General features: G+C 45.0%; 1 protein-coding gene across 10 annotated transcripts in view; it reads right to left on the bottom strand.

Moving 5' to 3' along the window:
* The window catches only part of dgkza (diacylglycerol kinase, zeta a), a 790120-nt gene that overhangs the window by 301209 nt on the left and 469683 nt on the right, over window positions 1-19228 (bottom strand). For 9 of the 10 annotated variants that reach the window (XM_072591939.1, XM_072591942.1, XM_072591938.1 and 6 more), the window contains 7 exons: window positions 14077-14154; window positions 8208-8264; window positions 7127-7195; window positions 5085-5156; window positions 3342-3458; window positions 2678-2749; window positions 592-687 (listed from right to left, as the gene is read on the bottom strand). In XM_072591939.1, coding sequence (XP_072448040.1) covers window positions 592-687; window positions 2678-2749; window positions 3342-3458; window positions 5085-5156; window positions 7127-7195; window positions 8208-8264; window positions 14077-14154 — 561 coding nt within the window. The remainder of the gene's footprint in view (window positions 1-591; window positions 688-2677; window positions 2750-3341; window positions 3459-5084; window positions 5157-7126; window positions 7196-8207; window positions 8265-14076; window positions 14155-19228) is intronic. The other variant, XM_072591934.1, reaches the window with a different exon arrangement.

The following is a 19228-nucleotide window of genomic DNA, read 5'->3' as shown; positions in this document are numbered from 1 at the left end:
AAGCGAGATGCAGAGAGACAGAGAGAGAGAGAGAGAGAGAGAGAGAGAGCGCGGGCGATATTGAGAGAGAGAGAGAGAGAGAGAGAGAGAGCGCGTGAGCACGATGCAGAGAGAGTGAGAGGGGGCGAGATGCAGAGAGAGAGAGAGAGCGGGCGAGACCTGCAGACAGCAGGCGAGACACACAAAGTGAGAGTGAGAGAGAGAGGCAGAGAACGCGAGAGAGCGCGAGACAGAGCAAGAGCAAGGCACGCAGAGAGTGCATGCCAGAGGGAGTCGCAGAGAAAACGAGCAAGACACGCAGGGCTAGCGAGACAGGCAGAGAGAAAGACAGGCAGAGATGCAGAGAGATGCAAAGATAGAGAGAGGAGATACAGAGAGAGACACACACACACAGATGATGAGGGCGAGAGAGCGCCAGATACAAAGACAGAGACAGACAAAGGGACGGACATACAGGCAGTTACTCCAAATGCTGAGTCCAGGGTATTGGAGGACATGTTTTTCACCTAGCTCTTGTCTGAGGACACTCACTATACAATGAGCTGCCTACACTTGTACATTACTGCTCCATCAGGCAGAGGGTCCACACACCTGATTTCCTCCACTCTTGGGATTGACAAACACCAACAGTGGTTTCATCAATGAGGATGGGATGGGCTTTATGATAAAGGGCCTCCATCTTCCTTCCTGTTTGACAAGGGAAAAGAGCAAGTTTAGAAAATCGACACAAACTTATCCACGCACAGAGGGGGGAGAATATAAAAAGCAGTGGTAATACTGGGCATGTAAGCATACCCGAGAAAGCTCACCATACAGAAACACTTCCTTTATAACTGCAAGAATATTGCTCTACACTTCAAGATGGCCACGAAATAGAAATCAATTGGTGTGGGAAAGTGGGACTGCAGGTATGGCTAAACAAAAGTACATTCTCAGTTTAAACAGTTCACAGAGGTAATGCGTAGGCTTTGGCAAGGGGACAACAAATGATGAGGCCTCAGCTGTCGAAGAAAGGTTTGCTTTGGTATCTTTGATCATGACTTGACGATGTCCCAAAATGCTTTGCTGTCAATTAAGCACTTCTTGTCATGAGCTGTAAGGTGGACTACCGATGTCCTACAAACACCAATGAGACATTAGCAATGAATATTAATATTTATTGCAATGTTAATGGAATGACAAGCATTGGCCAGGACACTGGGGATAACTCCCCTGCTCTTCCAGGAATTCTTTGGCATCTGAGGGGGCAACCCCCCCCCCCATCCAACTGTGTCTCACTCCCTCGTGACAGCACTGGAGGGTCGGCGGGGACAATGTGCACATGGCTCTGCAGTGGGACTTCACACACACACACACACACGTGCACAGAAACACAGATTTATTCGGTCATATTACGGCCTCGGGCAATAATTTCTTGTACACAGTCCTGGGCAAAACAGCTTACCCAATTTTCAAAAAAATGTGGTCTGGGACTTTTTTTTAAAATTTACTCATGGGATGTGGGGTCACTGGCTGGACCAGCATTTATTGCCTGTCCCTAGTTGCCCTTGAGAAGGTGGGGGTGAGCTACCTTCTTGACCTGTTGCAGTCCACATGCTGTAGGTAGACCCACAATGCTGTTAGGGAGGGAATTCCACAATTTTGACCCAGCGACACTGAAGGAACAGTGATACCTTTCCAAGTCAGGATGGAGAGTGGCTTGGTGGGGAAATTGCAGGTGGTGGTGGTGTTCCCATGTACCTGCTGCCCTTCTCCTTCTAGATAGACCTGGTTTTGCTGTCTGAGGATCTTATGGTGAATTTCTGCAGTGCATCTTGTAGCTCGTATACACTGCTGGTAATGAGTGTCAGTGGTGGAGGGAGTGGATGCTATGTGGATGTGGTGCCAATCAAGCGGGCTGCTTTGTCCTGGATGGTGTCAAGCTTTTGGGGTGTTGTTGGAGCAGCACTCATCCAGGAAAGCGGGAAATATTCCATCACAATCTTGACTTGAGCCTTGGAGATGATGGACAGGCTTTGGAGAGTCAGGAGGTCGGTTACCTACTGCAGTATTCCTAGCCTCTGACCTACTCTTGTGGTCACTGTGTTAATGTGGAGAGTCCAGTTGTGTTTCTGGTCAATGGAACCTACAAGATGCTGATATTGGGAGATTCAGTGACTGTTACACCATTGAATATAAAGGATAGTGCTTCAATTGTCACTTATCGGAGATAGTTATTGCCTGGTATTTGTGTGGCATAGATGTTACTTGACACTTGTCAGCCTAAGTCTGGATGTTGTCCAGATCTTGTTGCATTTGAACATGCACAGGTCATTGATGAAGCAGCTGAAGATGGTTAGGCCTAGGACATTTTCTGAGGACCTCTTGCAGAATTGCCTTGGAACTGAGATGACTGACCTCCAGCAACCACAACCATAACCATCTTTCTAAGGGCCAGGTATGACTCAAACCAGTGGGCGCTGTAAATCAGAACAAAAACAGAAATTGCTGGAAAAGCTCAGCAGCTGTACAGAGAAATCAGAGTTAATGTTTCAGGTCCAGTGACTGTTCCTCACAACCTCAGCCCATATTATTCCTTTTTATTTCTCATACTAACTCGAACATTCCTGTCACAACATTCAAACCTCAGCTTCACGGTAAACAATAAACAATAAACTAGGAAGTGAAAGTGGTGTACCTCGGCTCCTTTCTTGCTCGATTTCCTTTTAAATGATGTCCGCTTTTTCTTTTTACTTGACTTCAGTGAATTCTGAGACAAAAACAGAGATACAGACGGACCAGAGAGAAGTTAGAGGTGATCAGAGGTTCAGCTCAGAGTGGGATCAAACAGCGGGGGGGTCAGCTCAGAGCAGGGTCAGGGACAGACAAAGAAAGGGTCAGCTCAGAATAGGATCAGGGACAGAGAGGGTCAGCTCAGAGCAGGATCAAGGACAGAGAGGGTCAGCTCAGAGCAGGATCAAGGACAGAGAGGGTCAGCTCAGAGCAGGGTCAGGGACAGACACAGAGAGGGTCAGCTCAGAGCAGGGTCAGGGACAGACACAGAGAGGGTCAGCTCAGAGCAGGAGCAGGGACAGACACAGAGAGGGTCAGCTCAGAGCAGGGTCAGGGACAGACACAGAGAGGGTCAGCTCAGAGCAGGGTCAGGGACAGACACAGACACAGACACAGAGTGTCAACTCAGAGCAGGGTCAGGGACAGACACAGAGAGGGTCAGCTCAGAGCAGGGTCAGCTCAGAGCAGGGTCAGGGACAGACACAGAGAGGGTCAGCTCAGAGCAGGGTCAGGGACAGAGAGGATCAGCTCAGAGCAGGGAGATGGTCAACTGGGAAAGTAGTCCTCACCTGTGCCCGTCTCACCCGAATGATCCACGTTGGTGGAACAATGACAGCAGCATGAGCACCCAGCGTACAGGGCTCCTCGATGTGTTGCAGCATGAAACAGGTTACCTTGTTGTGATACTGCAAGGAAAGGATAAAGGAAGCATCTCAAGTAAATCATTAAGCTTTCCAGTGATCGTACCTGCCCACTTTGAACCTCACGCATCACCTTTCTATTGTACGTCCTGCTGCTCAGCAATATCTTGGCAGTGTCCCAACACCAGAAGGAGCCACGACGTAAGGATGCAATGTAGATTAACAATGTGGCATGTTTAAAGAATCAGTCTTGGCTTCTGCACTTTGAGGCCAGGAGTCGAGACACAGTACAATCCACAACCTTAGATCTCTCATCTGCCAGCAAAATTGCTTGCCCTTCTGGACTGTGAGCTGCTTTTCAATAATTCTTATGCCTGGGCTAAAATATAGATGTTTTTACCCCCTACACCCGGTGTTAAAATTGCACGAGGCAAGTAAAATTGCATGAGGGCGGCACGGTGGCTCAGTGGTTAGCACTGCTGCCTCACAGCGTCAGGATACCCCCCCAGGTTCAGTTCCAGCCTCGGGTGACTGTGCAAACTCCACACAGGCATTCTCCCTATGTCTGCGTGGGGTTCCTCCGGGTGCTCTGGTTTCCTCCCACAGTCCAAAGATGTGCAGGTTAGGTGAATTGGCCATGCTAAATTGTTGGACGAGCAGCGAAATCGACGTTTCGGACAAAAGCCCTGAAGGGCTTTTGTCCGAAACGTCGATTTCGCTGCTCATTGAATGCTGCCTGAACTGCTGTGCTCTTCCAGTACCACTAATCCAGTATTTGCTTTCCAGCATCTGCAGTCATTGTTTTTACCTCATGCTAAATTGTCCCCTAGTGTCCAGGGATGTGCAGGTTAGGTATGTTAGTCAGGGGAAATGGAGTGTAATAGGGTCGGGGAATGGGTCTAGGTGGGTTACTCTTCAGAGGGTTAGTGTGGACTTGTTGGGTCGAAGGGCCTCTTTCCACACTGTAGGGACTCTATAATTCTACAAAGTTGAAAGAGACGGAAAAACAATCAGTTATAAGAGAACTTAATTTCATAAATAAGAACTTTAGATGCACCAGATGCAACCAGAGCAGATCCAAAGAGAGAAATTCTTCAGAGCATTAAACTCATTCCAATATTGGTCACTTGCACATCTTTTATCTTTTACATCACTCCTGCCCCTGCCTATCAAAGGTCTTTGAACTGAAAGCTGTTCATCCATAACAGCGCCCAATTCTGATAAACAGCATTGAGCTGAAACATTAGCTCTGGGTTTTAGAATGCCTTCAGTTTCGAAGCCATTTGGCCCATCAAGTCCACACTGGCCCTCCCAACAGTTTCCCACCCAAACCCCTGCTCTACCCTATCCATGTAACCCTACATTTCTACGTCCCTAAGCAGTAAGCAATTTAGCACGGCCAGTCCACCTAACCTGCTCATCTTTGGACCATGGGAAGAAACCGGGGCACCCAGAGGAAACCCATACAGAAACAGGAGGAATGTGCAAACTCCACACAGACAATCGCCAGAGGGTGGAAACGAACCTGGGTCCTTTGCGCTGTGAGGCAGCAGTGCCAACCACTGAGCCACCAAATCATCTTCATCAACTGAGACTGCTCAACTTGCTGAATACCCCCAGGGTGTTCTATTTAGCAGCAGACTGTGTCAAAAACAGAAATGTAAGACTTACTGCCTGTTTACACCAGGAGCAGCTGATCGCAACAATCTCCTTGCTGTGAAAGGCAAACTTTTGCTGAAAACCCTGTTTAAAAAAAAGACATAAAAAGTGATGGGAAGGAAGTGACTCACAAAGACACCAAAGTCAGTCCCAACATGCCATGAGTTCAGAGAGACCTAAATATTTACCAAAGGCTTTTTTTAGGGGCAGCAAATGGTTCATGCCTGGAATGCACAGTCTAAGATTGTGGTGGGCACAGCTTCAATCGAGGCATTCAAAAGGGAGTTGAATGGTCACCTTCTATACCGTAAAAATGCTATTAGTCTGTGAGGCTCTCAGACATTCTGATGTCTACATCCCAGTCACCTCTCATCTTTCCTGATTAAATAAGAAAGAGGTTTCACCAGATCTACACTGAACCTCAGTTTCCCCGCCCCGGGTTGATTTTCCTTTCCTCGCCTATCCTGCAGTCACTCAGCTAGAGTCAAATTATCGCTTGCGTCTGCCTTTCACCAGGTAAAAGCAGAATATTGTGGATATTGGAAATCCTAAACGAACACAGAAAATGCTGGAGAAACTCAGCAGGTCTTCTGTGGAAGACAGAAACAGAGTTAAACATGTCAAGTCCAATATGGCTCTTCCTTGGAACAAAGATGCAACTATTGCCAGATCTGCTGAGTTCCTCCAGCTTTTCTGCATTTGTTTTACATTATATAACGACATAGTGATGTCAAGGCCAAGATGTTTAATTACTCGATCCTCTTTGAGTTACTCAGCTCTCAATACTCAAGAGACTCCTCAGATACTGAAGCAGTTCATGTTCTAATGCAACAAGAGCTGGACAATATCCAGACTTGGGCTCAGAAGTGGCAATAACACTCACACCACTCAAATATCAGGCTATGACCTTCACCAATAACAGACAACCTATTCACCACTCCTGGGCATTCAATGTTGTTACCATTACTGAACTCCCCACTATCCCACTGGGAGATACTATTGAGCAGAAGCTTAATTGGACTCACCACACAAATGCTCTGGCAACAAGAACAGGTCAAAGGCTAGGGACACCATGGCAAGTAACTTGTCTCCTGACTCCCCAAAGCCTGTCCAACATCTTAACGGCATAAATCAGGAATGTGATGGAACACTCTCCATTTGCTTACATGGGTGCAACTCCAATAATACTTCAGAAGTTTGACACCATCCAGGACAAAACAACTTGCTTGAGTGGCACCCCATCCATAGGTACCCACTCCCTGCACCACTGACGCTCAGTAGCAGCAGTGTGCACCACCTGTAAAACCCACTGCAGAAATTCACCAAAGGTGCAGAGAGAGCACCTTCCAAACCCACAACCACTCCATCAAGGACAGGGGCAGCAGATATGTGGGAACACCACCACTTTCAACTTCCCCTCCAAGCCACTCACTATCTTGACTTCGAAAGTTATCATTGTCCCTTTACCGTCGTTGGGTCAAAATATTGGAATTCCCTCCCTAATGGCATCGTGGACCAACCTGCAGCAAATAGACTGCAACAGTTGAAGAAGGCAACTCACCACCACCTTCTCAAGGGCAACTAGGGAACAGGTAATGAATGCTGGACAGTCAGCAATGCCTGCACCTCACAAGTGAATTAAAACAAAGGTGATTCAGAGGCTACTCCAGCTTACAGAAGTAGAGCAACAAATTAGTCAAAGATTCAGATACAGCTCAAATTCCCGTTTCAGCTCAATTTAATACAACTAGCCAGAACATTGATCTTCCCCAACATGTACATACTGACCAGACAGACAATGTCAGACACTGAATCCTGAAATAGTTAATTTGAAAATGGAAGGATATTCATCACTACAGGTCATTCACAGGATGTTATTAATCAGACACATTATTTTAGGCTTTCCTACAATTTTACTGGAAGTTGTTCAAAACAGCGTTTTCAATTTAGATACTGGAACAATCTGCTCCAAAGCTTCAGTTTCAGCCTCAGAGAGGAGTTCCATCTTGCGTGTACTAAGTGAGCACTACGCGACACAACCAGGGACCTCCTACCTTGCCGCACTGCTTGCACTTGCCCTCTTGCCGCCTCCGATGAACCCAATGGTGCCGTACAAATGTGGGCTGAGGAGACAAAGAGGAAACAAGAACAGCACAAAATCAGGTGTTCAGTTTGTAATAAATGATGAGGAGGAGCCAGTGTTGAACTGGGGCGGATAAAGTTAAACATCACACAACACCAGGTTATAGTGCAGCTCCTTTGTCAGAAGTGAGCACATGTGAGTGTGTGTGTCTGTGTGTGTGTCTGTGTGTGTGAGTGTGAGTGTGAGTGTGAGAGAGAGAGAGAGAGAGAGAGAGAGAGAGAGAGAGAGAGAGAGAGAGAGAGTGTGTGTGTGAGTGAGTGAGTGAGTAAGACAGACAGACACAGAGAGCGCGAGAGAGAGCAAGCACAAGAGAGCCATAAAGTTAGATTGCGAGAGAGAGAGAGAGAGAGAGAGAGAATGACAGAGAGCACCAGAGAAAATGAGAGACGAGAGCACACATGCAGAGAACCCCCAGAGAAGAAAAGAATCGCCTTCACTTCTTCCAGATCCCAACAAATGCAGAAAGCTAAACTAAAACTCCTGGGTTTGTGGAGGTTTCACCATACCCATCCAGGCTGCTTCTATTGCTTTAACTTTTAAAAAAACCACTAAAGGCCTCACAAACTGCTTACTTTACTGGCTTTCCGACCAGACAGCTTAGTACCTCTGTCTTAAAAGCTCTCTCTTTCAAAAAATAATGATAAAAGATCTTAAGGCTATAACATCGTCATTGGATTTCCTGTGCAGTTGTCTCCAAACATATTTTTTAAAAACACAGGCAATTGGGTAGGCACTGTTCAAAACCAACACCATTCCTAACTTTACCAGATATAACTACTTGGCCAACTAGAAATACCAAACCTCGACTAAACTTTAAAAGATGTACTATCTTTGTAGACAACGGATATCACAGGCTCTGCTGTATGTAGAGATTGCAGCCAGATTCTTAGTTAGAGGTAAAGGCACTGGCTTAGTATCAAACAGCAATAACATTCAACAAATTGAGACAGTGGCTTTTTATTTACACACTTATTATTAATAAATATCCTTACCTCTCTAATGTTACGTGACCCAGACTCCCGGAACGTTGGTTTACATCTAAAACTTATCTGTGGGGTTTAAATAACAAAACGTAACATTAAAACTGGCCTCACCCTTAACAGGCACACACAGCCAGGAAAACAAATATTTGGCAATCAATTTTTGCAAAAGCTTTATATAGATCTCCGATATTTTTTAAAAATGTGGGATGTGCGAATCATTGCCTGGGCCAGTATTTATTGCCCGTCCCAAATTGCCCTTGAGAAGGTGGTGCTGAGCTGCCGTCTTGAATAGTTGCAGTCCATCTCCTTTGGGTTGACCCTCAATGCCATTAGGGATGGAATTCCAGGATTTTGACTCCGTGACAGCGAGGGAATGCTGATATATTTCCAAGTCAGGATGGAGAATGGCTTGGAGGGGAATTTGAAGGTAGTGGTGCTCCCATACATCTGCTGCCCTTGGACTTCTAAATAGAAGTGGTCTTTGGTTTGGAAGGTGCTGTCTGAGGATCCTTGGTGAATTTCTGCAGGCATCTTGTAGATAGTACACACTGCTGCTACTGAGCGTCAGTGATGGAGGGAGCAGATGTTTGTGGACATGGTGCCAATCAAGCAAGCTGGTTTGTCTTGGATGGTGTCAAGCTTCTTGAGTGTTGTTGGAGCTGCACCAATCCAGGCAAGTATTCCATCACATCCTTGACTGTGTCTTGCAGATGGTGGACAGGTTTTGAGGAGTCAGGAGATAAGTTACTCACTGCAGGATTCTTAGCCTCTGACCTGCTCTTGTGGTAAGTCCAGTTGAGTTTCTGATCCATGATAACTCCCAGGATGTTGTTGATATTGGGGGATTCAGTGAAGGTAACACCATTGAATGTCAAGGGACGGTGATTAGATTATGTCCTTTTGGTGATGGTCACATCCTGGCATTTATGTGGCATGAATACTTCTTGCCACTGGTCAGCCCAAGACTGGATATTGTCCAGATCTTGTTGCAGTTGGACACGGACTGCTTCAGTGTCTGAGGAGTCACGAATAATGCTGAACGTTGTGCAATCATTGGTGAACATCCCCACTTCTGACCTTATAATGAAGGGAAGGTCATTGATGAAACAGCTGAAGATGGTTGGGCTTAGGACACTAGCCTAAGGAAATCCTGTACAGATGTCCTGGAGCTGAAATGACTGGCCTCCAACAACCATGACCATCTTCCTATGTGTCAGGTATGACTCTAACCACAGGAAAGCTTGCTGCCACCAACCCCCCCCCGCTCCCCCCCCCCCCCCCCCCCCCGCCCCCCATACACCCATTGATTCCAGTTTTGCCAGGGCTCCTTAATGCTACACTCAGTCGAATGCAGCCTTGGTGACAAGGGCTGTCACTCTCACCTGACCTCTGGCATTTAGTCCATGTTTGAACTAAGGCTGTAATGAAGCCAGGAGCTGAGTGGCCCTGTTGGAACATAAACTTGGTGTCACTGATAGCCTGATAGCACTGTTGATGACCCCTTCCATCACTTAACTGATGAGGCTGTATTTGGCTGGGTTGGATTTGTCCTGCTTTTTGTGTACAGGACAGAGAACATAGAACAGTACAGCACAGAACAGGCCAGGCCCTTCAGCCCACAATGTTGTGCTGACCACTGATCCTCATGTCTGCACCCTCAAATTTCTGTGACCGTATGCATGTCCAGTCGTCTCTTAAATGTCCCCAATGACCTTGCTTCCACAACTGCTGCTGGCAACGCATTCCATGCTCTCACAACTCTGTGTAAAGAACCCACCTCTGACATCCCCTCTACACTTTCCTCCAAACAGCTTAAAACTATGACCCCTCGTGTTAGCCATTTCTGCCCTGGGAAATAGTCTCTGGCTATCGACTTTATCTATGCCTCGCATTATCTTGTATATCTCAATTAGGTCCCCTCTCCTCCTCCTTTTCTCCTATGAAAAAAGTCTGAGCTCAGTCAACCTCTCTTCATAAGATAAGCCCTCCAGTCCAGACAGCATCCTGGTAAATCTCCTCTGAACCCTCTCCTATAATCCACATCTTTCCTATAATAGGGCGACCAGAACTGGACGCAGTATTCCAAGTGCGGTCTAACCAAAGTTTTATAGAGCTGCAACAAGATCTCATGACTCTTAAACTCAATCCCCCTGTTAATGAAAGCCAAAACACCATATGCTTTCTTAACAACCCTGTCCACTTGGGTGGCCATTTTAAGGGATCTATATACCTGCACACCAAGATCCCTCTGTTCCTCCACACTGCCAAGAATCTTATCCCTAATCCTGTACTCAGCTTTCAAATTCAACCTTCCAAAATGCATCACCTTGCATTTATCCAGGTTGAACTCCATCTGCCAACTCTCAGCCCATCTCTGCATCCTGTCAATGTTCCGCTGCAGCCTACAACAGCCCTCTATACTGTCAACACCTCCAACCTTTGTGTCGTCTGCAAACTTGCTGACCCATCCTTCAATCCCCTCAGCCAAGTCATTAATAAAAATTATAAACAGTAGAGGCCCAAGGACAGAGCCCTGTGGAACACCACTCACCACAGACTTCCAGACAGAATATTTTCCTTCTACTACCACTTGCTGTCTTCTGTTGGCCAGCCAATTCTGTATCCAGACAGCTAAGTATCCCATTCCTCCTGACCTTTTGAATGTGCCTACCATGGGAACCTTATCAAATGCCTTGCTGAAGTCCATATACACCACATCCACAGCTCGACCCTCATCAACTTTTCTAGTCACATCTTCAAAGAACTCAATAAGGCTTGTGAGGCATGACCTGCCCCTCACAAAGCTGTGTTGACTGTATTTAATCAAGCAATGCTCTTCCAGATGGTCATAAATCCTATCCCTCAGAATCCTTTCTAACACGTTGCAGACAACAGATGTGAGACTTACTGGTCTGTAATTGCCGGGGATTTCCCTATTTCCTCTCTTAAAGAGAGGAATTACATTTGCCTCTCTCCAGTCCTCAGGTAAGACTCCAGTGGAGAGCGAGGATGCAAAGATCTTCACAAATGGCGATGCAATTGCATTTCTCGTTTCCCAAAGCAGCCGAGGACAAATCTGATCTGGGCCTGGCGACCTGTCAATCTTAATGTTTGACAAAATTTTCAGCACATCAGCTTCCTCTATTTCTATCCATTCCAGCATGCACACCTGCTCTTCAAAGATTTCATTCACTGCAAAGTTCATTTCTTTCGTAAAGACAGAAGCAAAAAACTCATTTAGGGCTTCCCCCACCTCCTCAGACGCCACACACAAGTTCCCCATGCTATCCCTGATCGGCCCTACTCTTTCTTTGACTATCCTCTTATTCCTCACATAAGTGTAAAATGCCTTTGTGTTCTCCCTAATCCGTTCTGCCAAGCCTTTCTTGTGCCCCCTCCTGGCTCTCCTCAGACCATTTTTGAGCTCCGTCCTCGCCTGCCTGTAATCGTCTAGAGCTGAGCTTGACCCTAGCTTCCTCCACCTTATGTAAGCTACCTTCTTCCTCTTGACGAGAAGATCCACCGCTCTCGTCATCCAAGGTTCCTTTATCTTACCCCTTCTTGTTGGTCTCAGAGGGACATATTTATTCTTCACTCGCAACTGTTCCTTAAACAGTCTCCACATGTCTATAGTGCCTTTACCATGGAACAATTGCTCCCAGTCCATGATTCCTAACTCATGTCTAATCGCATCATAGTTTCCTCTTCACCAATTAAATATCCTCCCATTTTGCCTAATTCTCTCCTTCTCCTTAGCTATGTAGAATGTGAGGCAGTTGTGGTCATTATCACCAAAATACTTTCCCACAAGATCTGATACCTGCCCCAGCTCATTACTAAGTCTAGAATGGCCTCTCCCATACATGGCAATTTTCCACATTGTCAGGTAGACGTACTGGAAGGGCTTGGCTAGGGGAGCAGCAAGTTCTGCAGCACAAGTCTTCAGTACTATTGATGGAATGTCGTCAGTAGCCTTTACAGTATCCTGTACCTCCAACCATTTCTTGATAGTCTGCAGAGTGAGTCAAACTGGCTAATGACTAGTATCTGTAATGCTGAGCACCACTGGTGGAGGTTGAGATGCACCATCCACTCGGCACTTGACTGAAGATTGCTGTGAAAGCTTCAGCCTTATCTTTTGCAGTGAAATTCTGGGCTCTTAAATCGTTGAGGATAGGGATGTTAGTAGAGCCTCCTCCTCCAGTGAGTTATTTAATCGCCCACCACCATTCACGACTGGATGTGGCAGGGCTGAAGACCTTAGATCTGATTCGTTAGTTGTCACATCTCTTAGCTCTATCACTTGCTGCTAATATTGTTTGGCATGCAAGTAGTCTTGTTTGGTGGCTTCACCATATTGACACCTCATCTTCAGGTTTGCCTGGTGCTGCTCCTGGCATGCCTTCCTGCACTCTGCACTGATCAGGCTTGAAGGTAATGGCTGAGTGGGGGACATGCCAGGAAGTGACTTTGCAGTGTCCATGAAATGAATTTAGAAACAGTGGGTGAAATATCAGTGTCATCCATTCTCTGGGCTGATGTTAGGTTTTTGGAGATTGCACGAAAGGGGACGAGAGAGTCAACGTGGCTTTTTCCAAGGGAAAGCCACATCTAAATTTTAAAGCGATACTGAGGGATCGATGAAAAATCAAAGTATGAAGAATTCAAAGGTATTAGAGATTGCCAGGTGATTTGCAGGAACTGGTGACATCGGTGGTTGAGTAGGACGCAGTGCAGGGGTAGTAAAAGTGGAATTGCCCACTGGCAGAGACAGCCAGTAGCTTTTCACTATTACATGTAAATAAGACTGGCATGAGTTGTGAGCAAGGAAATCTGGTACAATTTTCCAGATGATATTACAACAGAAATATTGCAAGCTCAAAGTGAAAGCAGAAAATGGTTATACTTATTTTAAGCAGGTCATATAGTGGAACAATGACAACTCTAGTTTAATGAAACAAAGTAATAATCTGGAAAGAAAAATGCCAAACTGAAATACATTCTTCATGACTGGGTAGACTGAGGGAAGGGGGAGATGGATATACCATTTGTGATTTTTTAAGAGTCTAGATATACAACTCATTCCAGATTAATTTACTAGCAAAATAATATATATTATCCATGTCATGAAAAGCAAGGACAGACAGTATTATGCAGGGTACTACAATATACAGAGCACTACAGATGTTATAGAGACCACTGTGGAGATTATAGTGACCCCCAACGCAGTTACACAGCACACACACTCAATTACATAGAGTGCTATTGCATTTACACTTGGTGCTACAGGAATTACACAGAGTATTACAGGTTTATCCAGGAAGTGAAAAGTAAATTCAAAGTCTCCACAGTTTAAGAGGACCATTCGCTGACTGGTGGTGAGGAACAAGGTTGAGATGGTAAGGTCTTCATGGTGACTTAATCAATATGGGAATCACGGTGGTGTGACTTGACTGTGCAAACTATCCATATTGACAACTGAGCAAACTGACCCTTTTGACCATCAGGATACTACTCAATCAGACTGAACGAGAGAGAGAGGCGAGTTCATTGGAAACTCAATCGATGGGAGTGAATGGGAAAGGGTTTAGTCCATTGGAATACCATTGGATGGACTGAATGGGTAGGTCATTGGACCATTGTTGCTTTCTCCCCAAAAATAAAGATGCATGACATTAGGGGAAAGCTGTTTGAAAGGTACAATCTCCACATGCCATCCTAGTTCAAGGCAACACATCGTTTAAAGGAACATTCTGCAAAGTGTTTTTTTTCCCATTCAAAATTAGATGAAGAATATGAATCTACATGAACGGCCTTTACAACTAGGATGCTAATTGGGAGCTTATCTCTATAGATACAAGAGATGAAAGAGACTTACTTTCTCTAGAAGCTCAATGCAGGGTGTGTGGACCACAATCTTACAGGCAGCACATTTCTTCCGTGACACTGACTTCTGCTACAGAGAGAGATGAAAGGACTGATTAAACTCTGGCCCAACAAACAAATATAAACTTTACAACATCTCTCCCTCCCTTCTCCTGAACTACGTAGCCCCACCAGGATCTGCCACAACCTAAACACGTGAAGGCCGGGAACTATTCAGGAACTATGCCAGTTCTATTTAGCCTTTGTTAACATGGTCATATTTCTGGATAATGAGGAGGGGCAGCTGACAACAGTAATGAATCAGGATGACTAGGATTTGCCTTGTTCCTTTCCAGTCAGCACCAGCCATGTGTGGATTAACCAGCATAGACTGATTAACCTCCAGTGTCTCTTCACCATCTCAGCTCAAAATTCCTGCAATTCAACTGAAAATATAAACTTGTCGCTCGTTTCGCCAACCTCAAGATCAAAACGCTAAACTTTTAGCTTCAAAAGGGGAGTTTGTGTTTACTTTACAGAACAAATCCTCTTCTTGAATACCATCAGGGTCAATACTGCATATTTAGGGGTCATCCTGCTATAACGCACAGTTTGTCAATGCGATTGACGAATTGGGGACACTAAAGGGTGAACTTTTAAAACGTGTGTTAGCTGTAACACGCTTACATCGCCACACTTTAAGCATTGTTTCTAAAGCGCGATTTTTCTACAACACAAGATTGCACGTGAACGCAACCATCACATTTACAGAAGAATTGACTGTATTTAGAATTCGCCAGGGCTGGCGCTCTCTGCTGAAACCACAGCTTAAATAAAAGAAATGACCTTTCCATCACATCCTTCCCAAGCTCAGAATGAAGCACTTTTGAACTGGATTCACCACTGGGTGTGGGAAACCATTTTGTGTCCACCGAAATCTGACCAACAGGGATGACGTTGGTTGAGGGTTAATAGCTAGTCAGAATCGCCCAGAGAACCTCTCTGTTCTCCTCTGAATCACGATTATGGGATCTTTGCAAACACCCAAGATGTTAAATGGAGCCTCTGAATATCAGGGCTATCCCACCAACAATACTGCACGGTAGCACCAGTTTAGGTTATGCGCTCAAGACTTTTAACTAAAATGAGATTGAGTTGTAACTGAAACATTTAAGTTGCGAACATTTGTGGTTTCCCAGTTTAATGTGTTTAAAGTTTTATGTCAAACCATGCAAGCTCATTCTACGCAGGGAAACAATTCAATTCATCCTACATTTCAGGGAGGATGAGCAAGCATTGGAAAGTGTATAGAGAGGATTAGAGGAATTGTCCCGGGGTGAGGAATTTCAGTTATGAGGATAGTTTGCAGAAGCTGGGACTTTTCTCCTTGGAGGGGAGATCGGTCAAAAAAAGTTTTCAAAATCACGTAGAATCTGGACAGAGGAGGTAAGCAGAAACTGTTCCAATGTGTGAAAAGACTGAGTATAACAGGGCATAAACTTAAAGTAATCAGCATAAGAATCAAAAGCAACAAGAGAGAAAGCTTATTGAGGCAGCCTGTGGTTAGGGGCTGGAATGCACCATCTCAGAATGTAATGGAAGTGGTTTAAATTGAGGCTTTCAAGAGGGAATCGTCTGGTTCTCTGATGAAGAAACCATGTGCAGGATTTGAGGGGAAGGGCAGGAGAATGCACAAGGTAGACAGTCATTTAGAGACCCACTAAGTCATGATGGGAAATGGTCTCCTGCAGCACAATAATAATTTGGTCATTCTGTGGTGACTTTGATCTCCCCACAGCTCTACATCGTCACATGCTTTACATTTTTGATATAATTTTCACTTCAAAGATGTATTCAAATTCACTGCCTGTCAAATAATTTCTTTGTAGAACCCCCTCACTCCTCAGGAAAGAAAATGTATATCGATTGAACAGGGGAAAGACTTGATTTTTTATTCATTGACAGGATGAGGGTATTGCTGGCTGAACCATCATTTATTGCCCACCCTTAATTTCCCAGAGGCATTATGTGAGTCCAGAGTCAAATGTAGGCCAGACCAGGTAAGGATGACAATTTCTTTATAGAACATAGAACATAGAACATAGAAGAATACAGCGCAGTACAGGCCCTTCAGCCCTCGATGTTGCGCCGATCAAAGCCCACCTAACCTACACTAACCCACTATCCTCCATATACCTATCCAATGCCCGCTTAAATACCCATAAAGAGGGAGAGTCCACTACTGCTACTGGCAGGGCATTCCATGAACTTACGACTCGCTGAGTGAAGAACCTACCCCTAACATCAGTCCTATATCTACCCCCCCTTAATTTAAAGCTATGCCCCCTTGTAATAGCTGACTCCATACGTGGAAAAAGGTTCTCACTGTCAACCCTATCTAACCTCCTAATCATCTTGTACACCTCTATCAAATCACCCCTAAACCTTCTTTTCTCCAATGAAAACAACCCCAAGTGCCTCAGCCTTTCCTCATAGGATTTTCCTACCATACCAGGCAACATCCTGGTAAACTTCCTCTGCACCCGTTCCAGTGCCTCCACATCCTTCCTATAGTATGGCGACCAAAACTGCACACAATATTCCAGATGCGGCCGCACCAGAGTCTTATACAACTGCAGCATGACCTCAGGACTCCGGAACTCAATTCCTCTACCAATAAAAGCCAGTACGCCATATGCCTTCTTCACTGCACTATTTACCTGGGTGGCAACTTTCAGAGATCTGTGTACATGGACACCAAGATCCCTCTGCTCTTCCACACTACCAAGTAGTCTACCATTAGCACAGTAATCCATCTTTTTATTACTCTTACCAAAGTGAATCACTTCACACTTAGCTACATTGAACTCCATTTGCCACCTTTCTGCCCAGCTCTGCAGCTTCTCTATATCCCGCTGTAACCTGCCATATCCTTCCTCACTGTCTACAACTCCTCCGACTTTCGTATCATCCGCAAACTTGCTCACCCAACCTTCTAACCCTTCCTCCAGGTCATTTATAAAAATGACAAACAGCAATGGTCCCAAAACAGATCCTTGCGGAACACCGCTAGTGACGGCACTCCAAGATGAACCTTTGCCATCAACTACTACCCTCTGTCTTCTTCCAGAGAGCCAATTCCTAATCCAAACCTCCAACTCACCCTCAATGCCATATCTCTGTATTTTCTGCAGTAGCCTACCATGGGGGACCTTATCAAACGCCTTATCTAAAGGACATTAGTGAACCAGATGCGTTTTTCCAACAATCAACAATGGATTCGTGGTCATCAATTGATTCTTAATTCCAGATTTTTATTCAATTCAGATTCTATCACCTGCCATGGCAGGATTCAAACCCAGCTTCCCAGATATTACTTGGGTTTTTTGATTCACAGTCCAGTGATAACACCATTTGGTCATCATTTAAAACCTACACCAAATCTCCTTATCGTCCACTTTGCTTCGACTGAATTGATTTCAGTTTCTCAGGTCTCCTCTCTCAAACTGTTTTCATTGGACTCTCCCTATAGCTTTGGTGTTTCAATTATCTCATACCCAAACCTCCACACATTCAAACTGTGGCCTAACTATTACTTGAGAGAGATTTCTTCTAACTTCCTTCATGGAGGCAGACACAAAGCAGGATGACAGGACTGCCCTACTGAGGAAAGATTGAGGAAACTGGACCTGTATCCTCTCAAACTTAGAAGAATGAATGACAATTTCATTGAAATTTAGAAAATTCTTAAAGGGCCAGAGTAGATACAGAAAGCAAGTTTTCCTGCCTAGTGAGTCTAGAAGCACAGTTTATCTCAGAATAAAGAGGTAAGTCATTTAGGCTTGAGATGGAGAGAAACCTCTTCACTCAGAGGTGAATGAATATTTGGACCCCTTCAACCCAAAGGCTTACAGCAGCTCAGTCATGGAGTTTATTGAAGACAGAGATTGATAAATTCCTATGTAATAAAGACATCAAAGGATAGTGCCAGGAAAATAGGCATTGAGGCAGACGGTCAGCCATGATCTAGGATGACGGAGCAAGCCTGAGGGACTGAATGGTCTACTCCTCAAAGTCATACAACACAGAAATAGACCCCTTGGTTCAAATTGTCCATACTGACCAAGTTTCCAAAACTGAACTAGTCCCACTTGCCTTCTTTTGGTCCATATCCCTCTAAACCTTTCCTATTCATATACTTCTCCAAATGTTTTTTTAAATTTTGCAATGGTACTTGTATCTACCACTTCCCCTGGTAGTCCATTCCATAGACGTGCCAGTCTCTGTATGAAAAAGGTTGCCCTCAGGTCTCTCAAATCTTTCCCCTCTTACCTTAAATCTATGGACTCTGGTTTTGTAAGATTGTCTTACAATCTTATATTCCACAATCACCTGAAGGAACAGTGCTCCGAAAGCTAGTGTGTTCAATTAAACCCATTGGACTATAACCTGGTCTTGTGTGATTTTTAACTTTGTACACCCCAGTCCAACACCAGCATCTCCAAATCATGACGACCTCCAGCTTTGAACTCCCTGACCTGGGGAAAAAACTTTGACTATTCAACTTGTCTATGCCCATCTTGATTTTACAAACCTCTAAGTTCACGACTAAACCTCCTACCCCTCCAGTGAAAAAGGTCCAAGCCTACCCAGCCGCTCCTTATAACATCTCAAAAACCACGTGCAGTGCTGATCTCCTCATTTAAGGATGGATATAAGTGTATTGGAGGTGGTTTACTGGATTGATACCTGGAGTGAATGCATTGTGTTGGGAGAATGAGTGAGACTGAATGGGTTGGAGTTTAAAAGAGTTGGGGGGATGGGGGGGGGGGGGGGGGGGGGGGGGGGAGTGTTACTTGATTGAAGTGTATCAGATACAGAACAGATTTAGCAACATGCAGAGTGCGGAGCCTGTGGAATGCTATACGACAGAAAGCGGTCGAGACCAACACATTGAATGTTTTCAAGAGGAGTTAGATATAGTTCTTATGGATAAAGGAATCAAAGGGTACCAGGAGAAAGCAGGGACTGAGTTTGATTTTCAGCCATGATCGTATTGAATGGTAGAACAGACTCAAAGGGCTGAATGGCCTACTCAGACTTTTATGTTTCTATTCTACCGTCCATTTACCATCCACAAGATGCACTTCAGGTATTCACCAAGC

Source organism: Chiloscyllium punctatum, chromosome 22, assembly GCF_047496795.1.
Source record: "Chiloscyllium punctatum isolate Juve2018m chromosome 22, sChiPun1.3, whole genome shotgun sequence".
In the NCBI taxonomy this organism is placed as follows: domain Eukaryota; kingdom Metazoa; phylum Chordata; class Chondrichthyes; order Orectolobiformes; family Hemiscylliidae; genus Chiloscyllium; species Chiloscyllium punctatum.
Note: the sequence above shows the minus strand (reverse complement) of the source record. Positions and strands in the feature narration are given on the sequence as shown.